Raw genomic sequence first — 18,440 nt, 5'->3', positions numbered from 1 at the left:
AAAACGCGCGCGCAGGGTGGAAGGTTCCCGCCGGCTGCACGGTCGTCACCGCCCCCGGCGGCATCTGTCCAATCGCAGAGGCGCTAGCACAGGCTCCGCCTCCGGAGCGTACTACTGAGCCCCCGCAGGGGGGATATGGCGGCTTCCAGCGGAGAGCAGAGGCAGGCCTCCCTGCGCCTTACCCCCAGCTCGGATGGTCTGACCCTCTGCGGACCGCGTTTTCGCGGGAAATCTCCCGAGCTCCTCGCTAGGACTTTGCCTTGAAAGTATGCAGTACCTAATTAAGCATTATTACTCGGACATTCTTATTTTAACTCCTAACGACATTTCAACTGAAGTTTTCACTTTTTTCCCCCAGTCCCGGGCTTGAGCTCAGGGCCTGAGCGCTGTCGTTGGACTTTCTCAAGGCTAGCGCTCTACCACTGGAGCCTCAGCACCACGTCCGGCTTTTTCTATGTCTGTGGCCCCGGGAGTCCGGGCCAGGCTAGCACTCGACCACTAGTCCAAACTCCTGGCCAATCTTTCACTTTTTATCAACAAGCTTGCTCTTGACTGAAGCACCTCCGGCGTTAAGTGAAACCCAACGTGTAGCTTCCTCCTTCATTCCTCCAATCACACCATTGGTTTCCGGTTTCCTCTTTAGGTTTCGGTGTGTACGTCCTACAAACGTTACGCGCTTCCCGAGCGGGACCCGGAGCCCGGCCTGGGCCGGCGGGCTCCCCTCGCGGCAGCCTTGCCACGCCCTCCGCCCCGCCCCGAGGCTCCGGCCGCGGGATCGGCTGCGCGTGCGCGGAAGCCGGCGCGCGGCGTCATGGCGGACTCCAGAAGTGGCTTGCGGGCGTCCCTGCTGCAGTTGCAGGACTTGGTGTCCGCCGCGGACAGCTGCAGCGCTGCAGTGGCCGGCTATCAGCTGGTCCGCGGCCTGGGACAGGAGTGCGTGCTGAGCACCAGCTCCGCGGTGCAGGGTGCGTATGGCCTCCCTCCTTCCCGTGCCCGTGCGGACTGGAGCAACGGGACACCCACCCCGTCTCTCCCCGTGGGCCCGTGGTCTGCGTTTGGAAGGCTCTCGAGTGTCTGTGGATGTGTATCCAGAGTAATTTGTCCTACTGCTGCTCCTCCCGAGCGTCAGAGATGGGGGAATTGATCCTCCACTTGACAGAACTACTGCGTACATGGGACTCATCTTACCTGGCCAAAACCCATTCTGTATTCGTTTCTCGGGATTATGACAACAATTACAGATGTACGAGAGAATTTTTTTTTAACTCATTAGCAATACCTGAGGGAGATTTTTTTTCCCCCTTCCCGTTTGTGGGAGTCCCTCCTCCTTTAGCAAGATTTCACATCAGTCCTGGCTGGCCATCTACTTCTGATTAGCATCTTAAGAATTAAATAGGACCTTCTGTGAGAACTTGAAACATTGTGAATTCCTTTTTTAAAAAAATGGAAGAGTGATCTGTATATTGAATATATGCGTATTTGGTTTTTTGAAATCGGATAAGGAAGGGGGGGAAACAAGATGAGGGGCGGGAGTGGGGGGGTGGGAAATGGGGACCAATACATGAGAAAGGGTATCAAGGTATGTGAAGTAATGCACCTTCTATCTGGAGAATATAATGTAACCCTTCTATTAATTACAATAAAAATATATGGAAAAAAAAAGAAAAGAAAAAATGTAAGAATGAGCCAGGTGCTGTGGCTCACACCTGTAATCCTAGCTACTCAGGAGGCTAAGATCTGAGGATTGCGGTTCACACCCAGCCTCTGCACTAAAGATGGAGAGACTCTTATCTCCAGTTAATCACTAGAAAAGGGGAAACCAACAAAAAATATGTAAGAATATTGACCTTTTAATATATAAGTTGTACCCTATTACCATTAAGAATTCAGTGAGCTCTTCCCAAGAAATGGGTGCTGAAAGCCGTGTAGAAATGTAAACAAAACTTTAAGATGCTTTTAAAATTATAAACCAAGATGCTATATAGGGACTGGCACAGTAGTGTACTGGTAGATCACTTACTTGCCTAGCCTGTGCTGGATGGTGAATTCCATTACAAGTTTATAAGCAAAGCAAGACATAAGGCAAAAGAATACCTAAGTGTCCAAGTGTTATTTAGGGTATATTTATGCGGAAATATAAAATGAACTAACATTATGTAATTGCCTCGGTCCTTAGGGTTTCAGGGTTGGAATTCATTCTTGTTTAGTATCTTGTTCCTAAAACAGTTCCAAGTTTATTGTCAATATGCAATATGTTTAGGGATTATATATTATAGAGATATTATTGCTGTAACAATTACTGAAAGTTTAGTGGTATTTTGTGTGTGTGTGTGTGTGTGTCTTTTTTTTTTTTTTTTTTTTTGCTAGTCCTTGAACTCAGGGCCTGGGCACTGTCCTTAGACACATTTTGCTCAAGCTAGCATTCTGGCACTTGAGCCACAATGCCACTTCTGGCTTTTTCTCTGTGTGTGGTTCTGGTAATCGAATCCAGGGCTTCATGCATGCTAGGTGAGCACTCTACCACTAAGCTTGTCCCCTCTTTTTCTTTTCTTCCTCTTTTTTTTTTTTGGTTAGTCGTGGGACTTGAACTCGGGATCTGGCGCTGTCCCTGACCTCTTCAGCTCAAGGATACTGCCCTACTCCCTAGGGCACACTGCCACTTCCATTTTCTGGTGGTTAATTAAAGATAAGAGTTTCATGGACTTTTAGTGTCCCGGATGGCTTTGAACCAAGATTCCCCAGATCTCAGCCTTTTGAGTTGCTAGGATTACAGGCATGAGCCTTTGCCCAGCTTGCTTGCTTTTTTCTTTTTTTTTTTTGCGACATGCTATATTGTATAGTCCAGGGTGACCTTAAACTCAACTATTGACTAGCCTTACTTTCCAGGTACTAGGATTATAATTATACATGGCATTGGTTTATTTGTTCAAAACAACTGACTGCTATCCTTAAAGTTCCATAGTAAGAAACTGGACATAGACCTGACCAAGCCTGAAACAAGGTTTAGGCAGGACTGATTTCCTTCCCTAAGGTTCCATGTATTCATAAAGTTCCCTGTTTCTTTGTTGATGTCTCCTGCTTCAAAATGGTGCCCATTTTCCTTGGATCATGGCCTTGTTAACATTTTCAAAGTAAAAAAACAAACACCTTGACAAATCTATCAGAAGAGGTTTAAATCTCTCATGCTGTCCTATTTTGATGTTTAACCTTTTCTTTTTACTGCCTTTTAGTGCCAGTACTGGGGTTTGAACCTCAGATCCTGTGCTGTCACTTGTTTTTTTCATGCAAGACTGTGACATCCTACCCCTTGGGCCAAACTTCCTCCCCTTATTTTTTATAGACCCAGCTATTTTTTTTTTATAGGCCCAGCTATTCCAGAATGATCCTACCATTCTACTTAAAACCATGATTTTTTTTTTCCATCACCATATAAAGTTAATACCCAAAATTTGACCTCAGAGGTTAAGGGTCTGGGTGACTTTGGGAGTGGCTCCATTATTTTTATTACTGAATTTCTATGGATTGTCATTCAGAACTTTCTCTTTTCTTTGTCTCAGAAGGTTAGTGTTTTGTCACAAGTCTGTTTTGAAAATCTTGCAATATTCTTAGAGGTCATTTGTGAAGTGATTGTTGACAATTATAAATTCTTTTTTTTTTTTTTTCCCCAGTTCTGGTGCGTGAACTTAGAGCCTGAGCACTGTCGCTAGGCTTTCTCAAGGCTAGCACTCTACCACTTGAGTCACAGCACCACTTCCAGCTTTTTCTGTGTATGTGGTACTGAGGAATCAAACCCAGTACATGCTAGGCGAGCACTCTATCACTATGCCACGCTCCCAGCCTCTGCAATTCTAACTTTTTTCTTTTTTCTTTAGCTTTGCAGATTTCTTTAATTTTTTCCAAAGATTTTGGCCTGCTTGTATTTGTTCGAAAATCACTTAATGTTGATGAAGTAAGTACGAACTTTTTACTGTTTCATTTTATATCATGTATGTTTGTTCCTCTGTGTTTGAGTGAAACCTTTCCTTACTCATATTATCTGTGTTTATTTCTTAAAGTTTCGTGATTGTAGAGAAGAAGCCCTAAAGTTTTTATTTATCTTCTTAGAGAAAATTGGGCAGAAGGTCATACCTTATTCTCTTGATATTAAGGTAAGAAAATAAAAATATGAATGTTATCTCATCACATATCAATTTCTGTTTTCTGTAAGGAACTTAGATTTTAATTTTATTTGTATCTTGTTGGGGAGTTTATTTTTAGTTTGTATGAGAAATGAAGCAAGCTTTTTGGTTTTACATTGGTTTTACATTTAGTGAAATGAAACACTGTCAGAGAAACTACTTAGTTTTGTAACTGGATACCTTTTTGCACATGGAATAAGTAATGATACTATTATTATAATAAATTGAATTTATTACCACTTGAGCATCAGCACCACTTCTGGCTTTTTTCTATGTATGTGGTACCAAGGAATCGAACCCTGGTCTTCGTGCATGCTAGGCAAGCACTCTACCACTAGGTCAAACTCCCAGCCTAAATTGAATTGGTTTTTTTTGCCAGTCCCTGGGCTTGAACTCAGGGCCGGAGCACTGTCCTTGAGCTTTCTCAAGGCTAAATCTCTACCACTTGAGCTACAGCACCACTTCTGGCTTTTTTCTATGTATGTGGTACCGAGGAATTGAACCCTGGTCTTTGTGCATGTTAGGCAACACTCTTAACACTTGGCCAAACTCCTGTCCCTAAATTTAATATTTTTGGGTTTGAACTCAGGGCTTGGCCACTGTCCTTGTACACTTTTTGCTCAAGGCCATAGCTCTGCCACTTGAGCCATAGCACTACTGCAGGCTTTTTCTGAGTATGTGGTACCAAGGAATTAAACCCCATACTCTCTGCCACTGAACTATACTCCCAATCCCTTCTTTGAATTTCTTTTTTTTTTTTTAAAGCTTGGGTTTGAATTCAGAGTCTTTGCTTTCTGGGCAAGTACTCTCCCACTTAGGCCCTACCTTCAGCCTTGTTTGCTTTAGTTATTTTTCACATAGGGTTTCAAGGTTTTGCTTAGGGAGGACTAGCTTGGGCATTCTTTTAGTTAGACCTATATAGCTGTGATGACAGACATAGCTAGGTTGACAAACTATTACACTGAACATTTTTTTCCTTTGGAGTGGGGTCTTGTTAGCTTTGTGCCTGCTCTGGCCTCATATGGTGTGAGCCACCAAATAATTGATTGCTTGGTTATTTATTTTCCTCAGTACTACTAGGCTTCAACTCAGTTCTCTATGTTTACTAGGCAGACATTTTACCTGTTGAGCTTTAACTCCCTAGCCCTTCTCAATTATTTTTTTACTCTACCATACTGTCTCCTTTCCGTTCTCTTTCCTTCCTTTTTTCTTCCTACCCTTCCTTCATCTTTTTCATTTTTTTCTGTTTCCCTCTCTAAATTTTCTCCTTCCTCTCTCCTTCCCTTCCTTCTTTGTTGCCTAGATTGCTTTCAAACTTATGTACACAGCCTGTCCTCCCACTTCAGCTTCTTGAGTAGCTGGCACCAGAGGCATGTTTCATTTTCTGTAAGACAACAAATACTATGGGACATATGTGGGGAAAACATTTTTGTTTCCCTCCCTCCTTCCTTTCTTTCCTTCTCTTGGTGTATCAGTCTCGGGTCTTGAACTCAGGACCTGGGCACTGTCCCTGAGCTTTTTCACACAAGGCTAGTACTCTACCACTTTGAGCCACAGCACCACCTCTCGTTTTCTAGTGGTTGATTGGAGACGAAGAGTCTTATGAACTTTCTTGCCCATGCTGGTTTTAAATCGCGATCCTCAGATTTTTGCCTCCTAAGTAGGTAGGATTTCAGGCATGAGTGGGCCAGTGCCTGCCCCTGAGTTTTTTGTTTTTTTTTTCTCAAAGCTAGAGCTTTACCAATTGAGCCACAGCTCTACTAGCTCTTTTTGGTGATTAGTTTCAGATATGAGACTCATGGACCTTACCTTCCTAAGAAAAAATTTAAAAAATCTGGAGAGGAGTCTATTTTATTATCATTGATATTTTTTTACAATAGTGTGATTTTTTTGGGAGGGGGGTTGGGGACTTGAACTCTGGGTCTGGGCACTGTCTGTTGAGCTCTTCAGCTCAAGGCCACCGTGCCTGGCAATAGTGTGATTAAAAAAAAATTATTGAGCCGGCATGATGGCTCATGCCTGTAATCCTAGGTACTCAGGAGGCTGAGATCTGAGGATCTAGGTTCAAAGCTAGCCCAGGAACAAAAGGACCTGAGACTCTTATCTCCAGTTAACTAGAAAACTAAAAAAATGATTGTCGGGATTATCTATAGAGTTATTACAGTTATGCATGTAAGGTATTGAGTACTTTACTCAAATATTGTTACCCTTCCCATGTTTTTCTCCACTTTTCCTCCCCCACCCCCTCCCAAGTTGTAGTTAATTTGCAACATATTATCTTATAGCTGTCCCTGAGCTCTTCAGCTCAAGGCTCCCGACCTACCCTTCACCCAATCCCTAAGCCCCACTTCTCGTTTTCTTGAGGTTAATTGACTCTCTGGTCCTTTTGTGCCTAGGCTGGCTTTGAACCTTTTTCCTCAGATCTCAGCCTCCTGAGTAGCTAGGATTACCTGCCTGAGCTACTGTGCTCGGCTGCCTTTTATCTTTCTGCCCTTTATCTTTTGTCTCATCTTATATTTCCTCTTCCCTTCCCTAATTCAAATAAATAAAGTATAAGCATAACACCTGGTACCAAAATCAGATACTGTAACAACAGGGGATAAATCATGAAGGAAAAAAGGGAAACAAAAGAGAAAATAAATAACTTCACATAGTACATTAAAAACAAGAACCATAAAGATAAACCTCTTGTTTCCATATCCTGGAGTTTATTTTGTTTAGCATCATCTTATATAGTCATACACACATAGATGTTGAATTATTTTGTTCCTCTGCTAGGAAATAGTGGTGTGCGCATGTGTGCCTGTGTGTCTTTGTGTGTCTGTTTCTGAGTACTGGGTCTTGAACTCAGGGCCTAGGCTCTGTCTTTTAGTTTTATCTGCTCAAGCCTAGTGCTGTACCACTTGTGACTCTTTGTTGCTAAATTGGTGATAAGAGTCTCATGGACTTTCCTGCTTGGTTTGGCTTTGAAGTATAATCTTTAGTAGCTGGGATCGTAGTATGAACCACTGTTATCTGGCATACACCATAGTGTATTGATTCAGTGTTGTCAGTTATTTTGAATTTGTACTTTTATATACTCTAATGTTAAATTTTAACACCTTAATGTCAAATTTTAATATGTCATACATTGTATTTCTCCTCAGGGTGTACAGTTAACTCTTAGTAAGTCTTAGTGCTTATATCCTACTGATGATTTTGTTGTCATCTTTTAAAACAGAATATATGTACCAGTGTTTATACAAAAGACAGAGCTGCTAAATGTAAAGTTCCAGCCCTCGATCTTCTTATTAAGGTAATTTCCTATTTTCAAATACATGTACTTTGTTTTGCACATATATCTCCTGAAAGACAAAACATTTGGTTTGGGAATCCTGCTTTGGTTAGAGTGTGGGTAGGGAAGACCAGAATTACTTTGATAGATGTTATTTCCCACTGATCGCCTGATAAATACTCTAGTGTTTGTCCTTATCTGGATAGTAGAGGAAGAATTTTGGATTGTAAGGGGAACCACAGAGAAAAATAAAGGATTTAGCGCTCTTTTACTCATATCTCCTTTGGTTATTAGAGTGAACACTATTAGGGATTGCCAAAGGATAATTTTGTGCATTTCTCATGGGTTTTTTTCCTGAAATGTCAGCAGTTGGATGGAGACTGTTGTATTGCCCTGTTCCCTGGTTCTCACTCTCATCCACATTTCTCTATTTGCATTTTGGTTTTTGCATTTGTTTCGTCCTGGTTGGTCTGTGATTCTGATAGTTAAAACATTATTTTCTAATGTTTTAGCAAATAAGCATTAGCATGATTACAAAGTTCTAATCTTTTAGTGATTACTGGGAAAGAAACACCTGCTTACACTCATCAAGTCTAACCTCCCCAGTCATCAGATAGATGAGTCTTGGAATCTTAGAGATTGTTGGAAGTAGAGGAACTTTTTCTTTATTATTATTTTTTTTTAATGTAGTTTGTGTTTTCAGTTACTTCAGATGCTGAGAAGTTCGAGACTCATGGATGACTTTAAGGTTGGAGAATTATTTAATAAATTCTATGGAGAACTTGCAATGAAAACAAAAATACCAGATACTGGTGAGATAAATTTAAATACTATTTTCAGATACTTTAATACATGAATCTTTACCATTAGTACATGACTTAGGTTTTCTTTACCAAGATCTTATGTGTTTTACAGATAAATCCTTTTACTGAAAACATTCCAAAATGGTAAATAGTAAAGACAATATGTGAAGAGTTCTGTTTATAAATATGTTAATCTTCACAAAATTGTTCCTTTAAACAGAAAAGTGTTCTCATTCCTATAATTCTAACTACTCAGGAGGGGGAGATCTCTGGATCCTGGGTTGACAGTCTAGGAAGGAAATTCCATGAAACTTTTAGCTCCAGTTAGCCTGAAAGAGCAGGAAGTAGAGCTGAGGCCTAAGTGATAGCTTGCTAGTCTTGAGCAACAACTCAAAGACAGTGCGCAGGCCCTGAATCCAAGTCCAGGATTGGCATAAGAAAACAAACAAACAAACCCAAAACCCCCCAAAACTAAATGCAAATAAAATATAAGTTATTGTATACTTTGATTATATTTATGATAATTATTTTTATATTATAGTTATACTTTATTACTTGAGTTTTTTTTTTTTTTTTTGCCAGTCCTGGGCTTGAGCTCAGGGCCTGAGCACTGTCCTTGGACTTTCTCAAGGCTAGAGCTCTACCACCTGAACCTCAGCACCACTTCTGACTTTTTTCTGTTTGTGGTACCAAGGAATTGAACCCGGGTCTTCGTGCATGCTAGGCAAGCACTCTACCACTAGGCCAAACTCCTTGCCCTACTTTAGATTATTTTATACTAATATCTTCCTTATACTAATAGGAAAGATTCCAGTATCCAGAGTTAGATATTTTATTTTATTTTAATTAATATTTGTGCAATCACTGGGGCTTCAGCTCTGCCTCTTGCTTTCCCTTATTTTTTTTTTTTCTTGCCAGTCCTAGAGCATGAACTCAGGGACTGTACACTGTCCTTGGATACTTTTTGCTCAAGACCAGTGCTCTGCCACTTGAGCCACAGTGCCACTTCTGGCTTTTCCTTAGTACGTGTTACTGAGGAATCAAACCCAGGGTCTCATGCATGCTAGCCAAGCACTCTTATCACTAGGCTACGCTCCCGGCCCTCCCTTAGCTTTTTTGGTTCAAGGTTGGTACTCTACCATTTGAGCCACACTTCTACTCTGGCCTTTAGCTACATAGTTGGAGATCAGAGTGTCTTCTATTTGTCTTGGTTGACTTCAAACTGAAATCTTCAGCGCTCAGGCTGGGAGTGTAGCCTAGTGGTAGAGTGCTCACCTAGCATGCACAAACCCTGGCTTTATGCATGCTAGGCAAGTACTCTACCACTAGGCTACACTCCCGGCACTCCCTTATTATTTTATGTAACATATTTTCTTACTTAACATGTAATTTGATGATATTATTTGTCTAAAATTTATTTTTCAGTTTTAGAAAAAGTATATGAACTCCTTGGAGTATTAGGTGAAGTACATCCTAGTGAGATGATAAATTATTCAGAAAACCTATTCCGAGCTTTTCTGGGTGAACTGAAGACCCAGGTATGATAAACTATGATTTCTAGTGCCATAGACTTTTTTTTCCATTGAGCAACATCTTCTTAATAATTTGCTTTTAGATGACCTCTACGATAAGAGAACCCAAGCTTCCTGTTGTGGCTGGCTGTCTGAAGGGATTGTCCTCACTTTTGTGCAACTTCACTAAGTCCATAGAAGAAGGTATTAATGGTCTTCACTTGGTTTTCTTTCCCTGTTCAAATTATAAGTCTAAAAGAAATTGCTGCTGGGTGCTGGTGGTGCACACCTGTTAGTCCTAGTTATTCAGGAGGCTGAGATTTGAGGATTGTGGTTCAAAGCTACCCCAGGCATGAAAGTCAGTGAGACTGTTATCTCCAGTTAACCACCAGAAAACTTGAAGTGGCACTGTAGCTCAAGTGGCAGAGTGATAGCCTTGAGCTGAACTGCTCAGGTACAGCGCCCAGGCCCAGGCCCAAAGTTCAAGCCCCACAATTGACAAAAAAAAGAAAAGAAAAATTGCTTGCTTGCTTTTTTTTTTTCTTTCTTTCTTTCTTTCTTCTGACACTTTTTTTTTTTTTTTTTGGCCAGTCCTGGGCTAGCTCAGGGTGTGAGCACTGTCCTTGGACTTTCTCAAGGCTAGAGCTCTACCACTTGAGCCTCAGCACCACTTTTTTCTATGTATGTGGTACCAAGGAATCAAACCCGGGTCTTCGTGCATGCTAGGCAAGTACTCTACCACTAGGCCAAACTCCCAGCCCCTGACACTTTTTTTTTTTTTGCTAGTCCTGGGGCTTGAACTCAGGGCCTGAGCACTGTTCTTGAGCTTTCTCAAGTGCTCTGCCACTTGAGTTATAGCACCACTTGTAGCTTTTTCTGTGTATGTGATACTAAGGACTCCAACCCAGGGCTTCATGCATGCCAGGCAAACATTCTACTAGTCGGCCACACTCCCAGCCTGCTTGCTTGTTTTTTTGAATTTACCATTGTGGGAAATAATTCAGAAAGACTCCATATGCTCTCCCCTGCTTCCTTTAGATAATGTGTTTTATAGTGTGTTAGCGCAAGGGGATATTAATTAACATTTATATTACCCACTTAGTTTTACCATATCTCACCAGTTTCACAAGCATGCATTATTATGTATTTAATTTTACATATTACTGTCATGTGTGCAGATTTGTATATGTACCACTACAGGCAAGTTATCAAGCAAATTCATCATATGGATGTCTTGAACTACCCTTTTATGGCTATTGTCTTTTCTTACCTTTTACTCCAATTGGTTTATATCTGTAGGCCTGTCACTCAAGAAGATTATGTAGTTGAACTTTTATAAGGTGCTAAAGTCTTATGTGACTAAACTTTGTTACTCAGGAGGCTGAGTTCTGAGACTTGCTATTTGAAGCCAGCTTAGGCAGAAAAATAATGAGTAAAGCAGGAACAAAGCCAGACTAAAGATATGGTTCAAGTGGTAGAGTGTTAATCTGAGAGAAAAGTGAGAGTGTAAGGCCCTGAATTTAACCCCCAGTACTAGCACAAATATCAAAACAATAAAAACTCTTTTTTGGTGCTAATCCTGGGGCTTGAATTCAGGGACTTGGGCATTGTCTCTGAACTTCATTTTTTTCTCAAGGCTAATGCTCTACCATTTGAGCCACAGCTCCACTTCTGGCTTTTTTTTTGGGTAGTTAATTGATGATAAGAGTCTCACAGATTTTCTTGCCCAGGTTGGCTTCGAACCACAATACTTATTTCTGAGCTTCCTGAGTAGCTAGTATTACAGGCATGAGCCACCAGTGTCCAACAGAATTTTCTCTTTCTTTTTTAAGGTTTTATTAATACTGATTTTTACATCATATTTCAAATATCATGTTTAACAAACAAGTATTCAAGAAGGGAATCTCTATATGCAATCACTGGCACATAGATTTTAGAACATAATTAAAATTAAGCTGAGGGTTTGTATGTCATAGGTACATATTAAACATTATGTCTGTAGAGTATATATCCCTTCGTAATTTTTTCTTTTTAAGGCTATACAGTAGTCCATTGTATGAATATACCACATATTGATCATCCATCATTGGATAGTTATTTTTTGTTGATTTGCAATACTGCTGCTGTCATCGTTGATGTACAAAAATCTATTATGAGTCTGTGTTTTCAATTTTTTTTTTTTTAACCAGTCCTGGGATTGAGCTCAGGGCCTGAGCACTGTCCATGGATTTTTCTCAAGGCTAGAGCTCTACCACTTGAGCCTCAGCACCAGTTCCAGCTTTTTCTATGTATGTGGTACCAAGGAATTGAACTTGGGTCTTCGTGCATGCTAGCCAAACTCTGTCACTAGGCCAAACTCCCGGTCCAATATTTGTCTTTCCTAACATGATGATCTCATATTCCTTCTATTTAACTGAAAATGACATAATTTAATTCCTCAAGTAAATGGTAAAAATAAATCTTTCTCTTTCTTTTTTTTTTTGCCAGTCTTGGGGGCTGAACTCAGGGCCTGAGCACTGTCCATGGGCTTTCCTCAAGGCATGCTAGGCAAACCCGCTACCATTACTTCAAACTCCTAGCCTTGGTAAAAATAATTCTTAATGGAAAAAAAAGAAAGTATGAATTGGGGCAGAGTGAGGTGGTGTAAAACCATAATTTGGATTACGTGGGAGGCCACTTTGTCCAGATTTTATTTCACCAAAATTAGTTGGGTGTAGTGGTAGGTGCCTATAGTCTCTGCTAAGTGGGTGGCCTACGTAGGAAGGTTTCCATCTGAGACTGGCCCTTGGCAAAAATACACCATCTGAAAAATAACTAAAAGCAAAAATAAGGCTGGAGGTGTGGCTTAAGTGATAGAGCAGGAGATCTGAGTTCAAACCACGTCAGGAAAAAAGTATAAAATATATCTTTTACAATAAGGAAGGTGAGTTTCCCAGAGATTATTTAACAGATTTTAAGTAGTGAGTTAGAATTTAAATATATCTTATAATTGCAGGAGAAAATAGCTTGTAATTCATCTTGGTACATGATGGAAGAGGTTATTCTGAATTGACAGGATACTCAAACCTTGATAAGGTATGCCAGATGGACTTGGCATTCTTAGGATTTATAATGGAAGCTTTTTCTGTTATTTCCCCAGATCCCCAGACTTCAAAGGAGATTTTTGATTTTGCTCTAAAAGCAATTCGTCCTCAGGTAGGATTGATATTTTTAAAATTCTTTTGCAGTTGATACTTGTGATTTTCTTTAGAATTTTTTTTATTAAAGAATTTATTAACATTGATTTTTACATCATATTTCAAATGTCATGTTTAACAGATAAGCATTCAAGAAGGGAATCTCTGCATACAATCACTGGCACTTAGGTTATTGAACATAATTAAAATTAAGCATTAATCTATGTAATAAAACATTAGGTCTATAGAGTATATAGCCCATCATAGATTTTTATGTTTGTGTAGTTATGTTTATATCTCTGACTATGTCCATAACAACTTGTGATTTTTTTTTAAACACTAATAGTAAACATTTTTTTTAATAGATTGATCTGAAGAGGTATGCTGTGCCCTTAGGTAAGATTTTGTATTTAATAAGGTATAACATCTTAGGTTACTAAATTATCTTTACTATATATTTAGTTAAATTGTCAATAACAGTGAATATGAAGAGGCTTTAGGGGATTAGTTTTTAGTATATGAACTCTGTCTCAAGGGACCCAGGTTGTTTGATTCTGCATTGATGTAATGAATCTAGACCCTTATGTGAGGTTCACTGAACTAATGTTCCAATCCTTTGTTGTAGAGAAATGTACTATATTAGTACTGATGTGTTAACATGTACTTAGTTTAAAAGAAGAATTACCATACATTATTTGTACAAGAAGTTTTCATTTATTTAAGACAGTTTCATTTATTTTCATATGTGCATATAATGAAAATATATTCCATCAACACTGAAGTCACTCTGTCTTACTTTCCCCTGCCCATATAAAAAACAATCTCAATATGTATTTCATTGTTCTAGTTTCATACATGCAAATAAAATACGTTGACTCTGTTCAACTGCATTTATCCTCTTCATTATGAATATAGTTTGACACCTGAAATGTTCTGAGTTCTCAATGTCTTTTGCATTTGCAGCTGGCCTACGTTTATTTACATTGCATGCCTCTCAGTTTAGCACATGCCTTCTGGACAACTATATTACTATATTTGAAGTACTGTCAAAGTGGTGCAGCCATCTAAATGTAGAACTGAAAAAAGCTGCACATTCAGCCCTGGAATCCTTTCTGAAACAGGTACTTCAACTTGCACTTAAAAAGAATGACTATTTCTTTTACCAAATTATTAAATTCCAGTCATGTACCTGCACATTTGAAAAAGAAATTTAAGTCAATCCATTAGGTATTATAACATATATGTAAGAATGCTATATTATTGATTAGTCACATGGATACTGTTTGGACTGAGAGAGCTAGGACACCAGACTTGAGCATGATCCAGAGCCAAGATCATAGCATGTATGCTGGAATGAAGATGTGTCATATAGGAGCTGTGTTTCAGGAAGGGCTGGGAAAGATGGGCTCTTACTCTTCTTTTATTAGGTGAAAGTTGACTACTATGAGAAGTTGGATAAGTTTGTGGGAGGTTACCTCAGGGCCAGGGAGAGCTCCTTGTCCTGTGAAATTTTCATTGAGATAGGATATTTAGAATTTTTTGAACAAAGTTGTTTGTTTGTTTGTTTATTTATTTATTTATTTTGCCAGTCCTGGGCTTGAGCTCAGGACCTGAGCACTGTCCTTGGACTTTCTCAAGGCTAGAGCTCTACCACTTGAGCCTCAGCACCACTTTCAGCTTTTTTCTATGTATGTAGTACTGAAGAATCGAACCTGGGTCTTTGTGCATGCTAGGCAAGCACTCTACCACTAGGCCAAACTCCCGGCCCAAAGTTATTTATTTTTTGTGAATTTTTTTATAATTGTTATTACAAAGGTGATGTAAATAGAAGTTATAATTACATAAGTCAGGTAATGAGTACATTTTTTTTGAACAGTGTCACTTCTTCCCTTGCTCTCCATTTTTCCCTCTCATCCTTATTACAAATTGTATAGTTCATTTTCTTTCTTTCTTTCTTTCTTTCTTTCTTTCTTTCTTTCTTTCTTTCTTTCTTTCGTGTGTGTGTGTGTGTGTGTGTGTGTGTGTGTGTGTAGGTCATGGGGCTTGAACTTGGCCTGGGTGCTGTCCCTGAGCTCTTCAGCTCAAGGCCACCGCCCTACCCCTGGGCCTGGGTGTTGCTCCTGAGCTCTTCATATCAAGGCTATCCCCCTACCCTTGAGCCAAGCCCCACTTCCTGTTCTCTAGAGGTTAATTGAGATTAGAGTTTCAGGTCCTTTTGTGCCCAGGCTGGCTTTGAACCTTGATCCTCAGATCTCAGCCTGAGTAGCTAGGATTACAGGTGTGAGCCACCGGCCTTGGCATAGTTCATTTTCTACATAGTGTCTAGTGAACACCATTACTATATTTGTTCACCCTTTGTCCCTCCATTTCTGTGTCCCCCTCACCCTTCCAAAGACAGATCAGCTAACAAAGAAGAAAAAAATTTAAAAGAACAACAAAGGAAAAAGCACTTCTTTCCATTTCCTGGAGTTCATTTTGATAAATATTATTTTATGTGATCAGAGGAATCTGCTGTACTGACTTTGCTGAGAACTACTGGAGATTTATGGCAAATATTTTGTTTGGAGTACTGTTAAAAATGGATAATTAGTACTTAAATTCACCAGTGTGTCCATGAAAACCTGTGGGCATCTGTGGTATAGAGAATATTTGGTCTGAGACTCATTTTGCTTGATGTACAGCAGGGAGAAAGTGCTGCTGTCCTTAAGCACTGCTGTCCTTAATCTAGGTCTAGCCCAGTTTCAGAAAGCTGAAATAGGTGTGCTTTGTGTGTGTGTGTCTCTCTCTCTCTCTATATATATAGAGATATATCTGTATATCTATATATGTTTGGCTCTCTGAAAACATTTTCTCGTTAGAGATACTCATAATACCTGTGATCCTTGCTTCTCAACAGGCTGAGATATGAATTCAAAGATAGTCCACAAAGGAAAGTCCATGAGACTCTTTTCTTCAGTTAACAACCAAAAAGCTGCAAGGGTAGCCATGCCATGTCTCAATTGGTAGAACACTAGCCTCCAGCACAAAAGCTCAAGGACAGTGCCCAGGCCCCACATTCAGGTGCACACGTGCGTGTACACACACACACACACACACACACACACACACACACACACACTTGTTGGGATCTAAATCCCCACTGGAGTTTACATGCTTATTGGGATCTCAGTCCTTGTTGGAGTTTAAGTCCTAGTGCCAGCACAGAGAAAAAAGAAAAAGTGTACAAATAATTCTAGCTTCTTCAAATTGTATAATTTTTAAAATTTGATTGTAAAATTTTCTAAAGAGTAAATACCGTGTAATTGCAGGTTTCTTCTATGGTGGCAAAAGATGCAGAGGTGCATAAACATAAGCTGCAATACTTTATGGAACAGTTCTATGGAATCATCAGAAACATGGATTCATACAACAAAGAGTTATCCATTGCTATTCGTGGATATGGACTATTTGCGGGAGTATGACTTATTAATTCATGTTTTTGATTTTAATGTTTAAAGGGATATAGTACTTTAAAAAAAAAGCAAATAATGTGGCAATCTTGTGATGCTGTTGTCATTTTACTAAATGTGTATGATGACCTAGAACTCGTGGTATCTCTAGTCCTTATAATTCTTTTTTTTTCTTTTTTTTATTAAAGAATTCATTAATGTTGATTTTTACATCATGTTTTTTTCATATATTTTTATTGTAATTAATAGAAAGGTTACATTATATTCTCCAGATAGAAGGTACATTAATTCACATACATTGATACCCTTTCTCATGTCTTGATCCCCATTTCCCTCCCCCCCACTCCCACCCTTCGCATCATATTTTTTTTTTTTTTTGCCAGTCCTGGGCTTGAGCTCAGGGCCTGAGCACTGTCCTTGGACTTTCTCAAGGCTAGAGCTCTACCACTTGAGCCTCAGCACAACTTCCGGCTTTTTTGTATGTATGTAGTACCAAGGAATCGAACCCGGGTCTTCGTGCATGCTAGGCAAGCACTTTAACCACTAGGCCAAACTCCCGGCCCGAATCATATTTTAAATGACAAGTTTAACAAACAAGTGTTCAAGAAGGGAATCTCTATTTATAATCACTGGGACTTAGTATTTAGAACTTAATCCAAAGTAGGCTAAGGGTTTGTATGTCATAGAAACATATTAATTTATGAAATAAAACATTGTGTCTATAGTCATAGGTTTTTTTTTTTTTTTTCCAGTCCTGGGCTTGAGCTCAGGGTCTGAACACTGTCCTTGGACTTTCTCAAGGCTAGAGCTCTACCACTTGAGCCTCAGCACCACTTCTGGCTTTTTTCTATGTATGTGGTACTGAGGAATCGAACCCGGGTCTTCATGCATGCTAGGCAAGCACTTTAACCACTAGGCCAAACTCCCGGCCAGTCATAGGTTTTTATGTCTATATAGTTATGTTTATATTTCCATTACCATGTCCATAGCATTGGGTATGAAAATATTGAGTCCTTGCTCTTGTAGTCTTTGGATTTAATAGCCACATATTAAGGATACCATGTGCCTTTTGTTCCTTAGGTCTTGACTTATCTCACTCAACATGATTTGCTCTAGATTCATCTACTTCCCTGCGAAAGCCATTATTTTATCTTGTCTGTTGGCTATGTAGAATTCCATTGTGTGTGTGTGTGTGTGTGTGTGTGTGTGTGTGTGTGTGTATACACACATCACATTTTCTGTATCCATTCATCTGCTGTGGGGCATCTGCATTGTTTCCATTGCCTGGCTAATGTGAATAGTGCAGAGATGAACATAGCTGAGCAGGTGTCCTTATAGTATCTTGGGTTATGATGTTCAGGGTAGATGCCCAGGAGTGGTATGGTGGGATACTAGGGAAGGTCTATTTTCAGTTCAAGAAACCTCCACTCTGCTTTCTAGAGTGGCAGAACTAGTTTACATTCCCACCAGCAGTGTAGTAGGGTTCCTTTTTCTCCACAACCCTGCCAGCAACTGTCATTGTCTGGGTTCAAAATCTTGGCTATTCTTGTTTGGTGATATCTTAGGGTTGTTTTATTTGCATTTCCTTTATGACCATGGATGATGAACATTTTCTCATTTGCTTTTCTGCCATTTTAATCTCTTCTTCTGATAAGTCTCTCTTTAGTTCCCTTGCCCATTTAGTGAATGACTTACTGGGTTTGGGGGGATTAGTTTCTTGAGTTCCCTGTAGATACTGGATATTAAGCATTTGTCAGATGTATTATTGGTCTCTCTACTTTTGCGACTATGTTTTTATCTGTACAGAAACTTTTTATTTTTAGGTAGTCCCATTTATCGAGTATCTCTCCAATCTGTTGTGACCCTGGGATTCTGTTCAGGAATATTTTGCCTGTGCCTATGTTCCAGTGTCTCTCGTACTTTATCATGTAGCAGTTTCATGGTTTCCGGTCTGACGTTGAGGTCTTTGATCCACTTTGAGTTAATGTTTGTGCATGGCTAGGGTCAATTTTTAGTTTTCTGCATGTGGCTGCCCAGTTTTGCCAGCAC

General features: G+C 39.8%; 1 protein-coding gene across 2 annotated transcripts in view; it reads left to right on the top strand.

Moving 5' to 3' along the window:
- The first annotated feature begins 811 nt into the window (after positions 1-811).
- Prkdc (protein kinase, DNA-activated, catalytic subunit) overlaps positions 812-18,440 on the top strand; it is a 170,450-nt gene continuing 152,821 nt past the window's right edge. For both annotated transcript variants that reach the window (XM_090338803.1, XM_090338802.1), the window contains exons 1-11: positions 812-965; positions 3,873-3,949; positions 4,056-4,148; positions 7,399-7,473; positions 8,156-8,264; positions 9,681-9,793; positions 9,871-9,970; positions 12,906-12,961; positions 13,308-13,338; positions 13,906-14,063; positions 16,251-16,397. In XM_090338803.1, the coding sequence (XP_090194929.1) occupies positions 812-965; positions 3,873-3,949; positions 4,056-4,148; positions 7,399-7,473; positions 8,156-8,264; positions 9,681-9,793; positions 9,871-9,970; positions 12,906-12,961; positions 13,308-13,338; positions 13,906-14,063; positions 16,251-16,397 (1,113 nt within the window). The remainder of the gene's footprint in view (positions 966-3,872; positions 3,950-4,055; positions 4,149-7,398; positions 7,474-8,155; positions 8,265-9,680; positions 9,794-9,870; positions 9,971-12,905; positions 12,962-13,307; positions 13,339-13,905; positions 14,064-16,250; positions 16,398-18,440) is intronic.

The sequence above is a fragment of the Megascapheus bottae genome, chromosome 9 (genome assembly GCF_031878675.1).
Source record: "Megascapheus bottae isolate mThoBot1 chromosome 9, mThoBot2.hap1, whole genome shotgun sequence".
Lineage (NCBI taxonomy): Eukaryota > Metazoa > Chordata > Mammalia > Rodentia > Geomyidae > Megascapheus > Megascapheus bottae.
The sequence above is the reverse complement of the archived record's forward strand: the minus strand, read 5'-3'. Positions and strand labels throughout refer to the sequence as shown.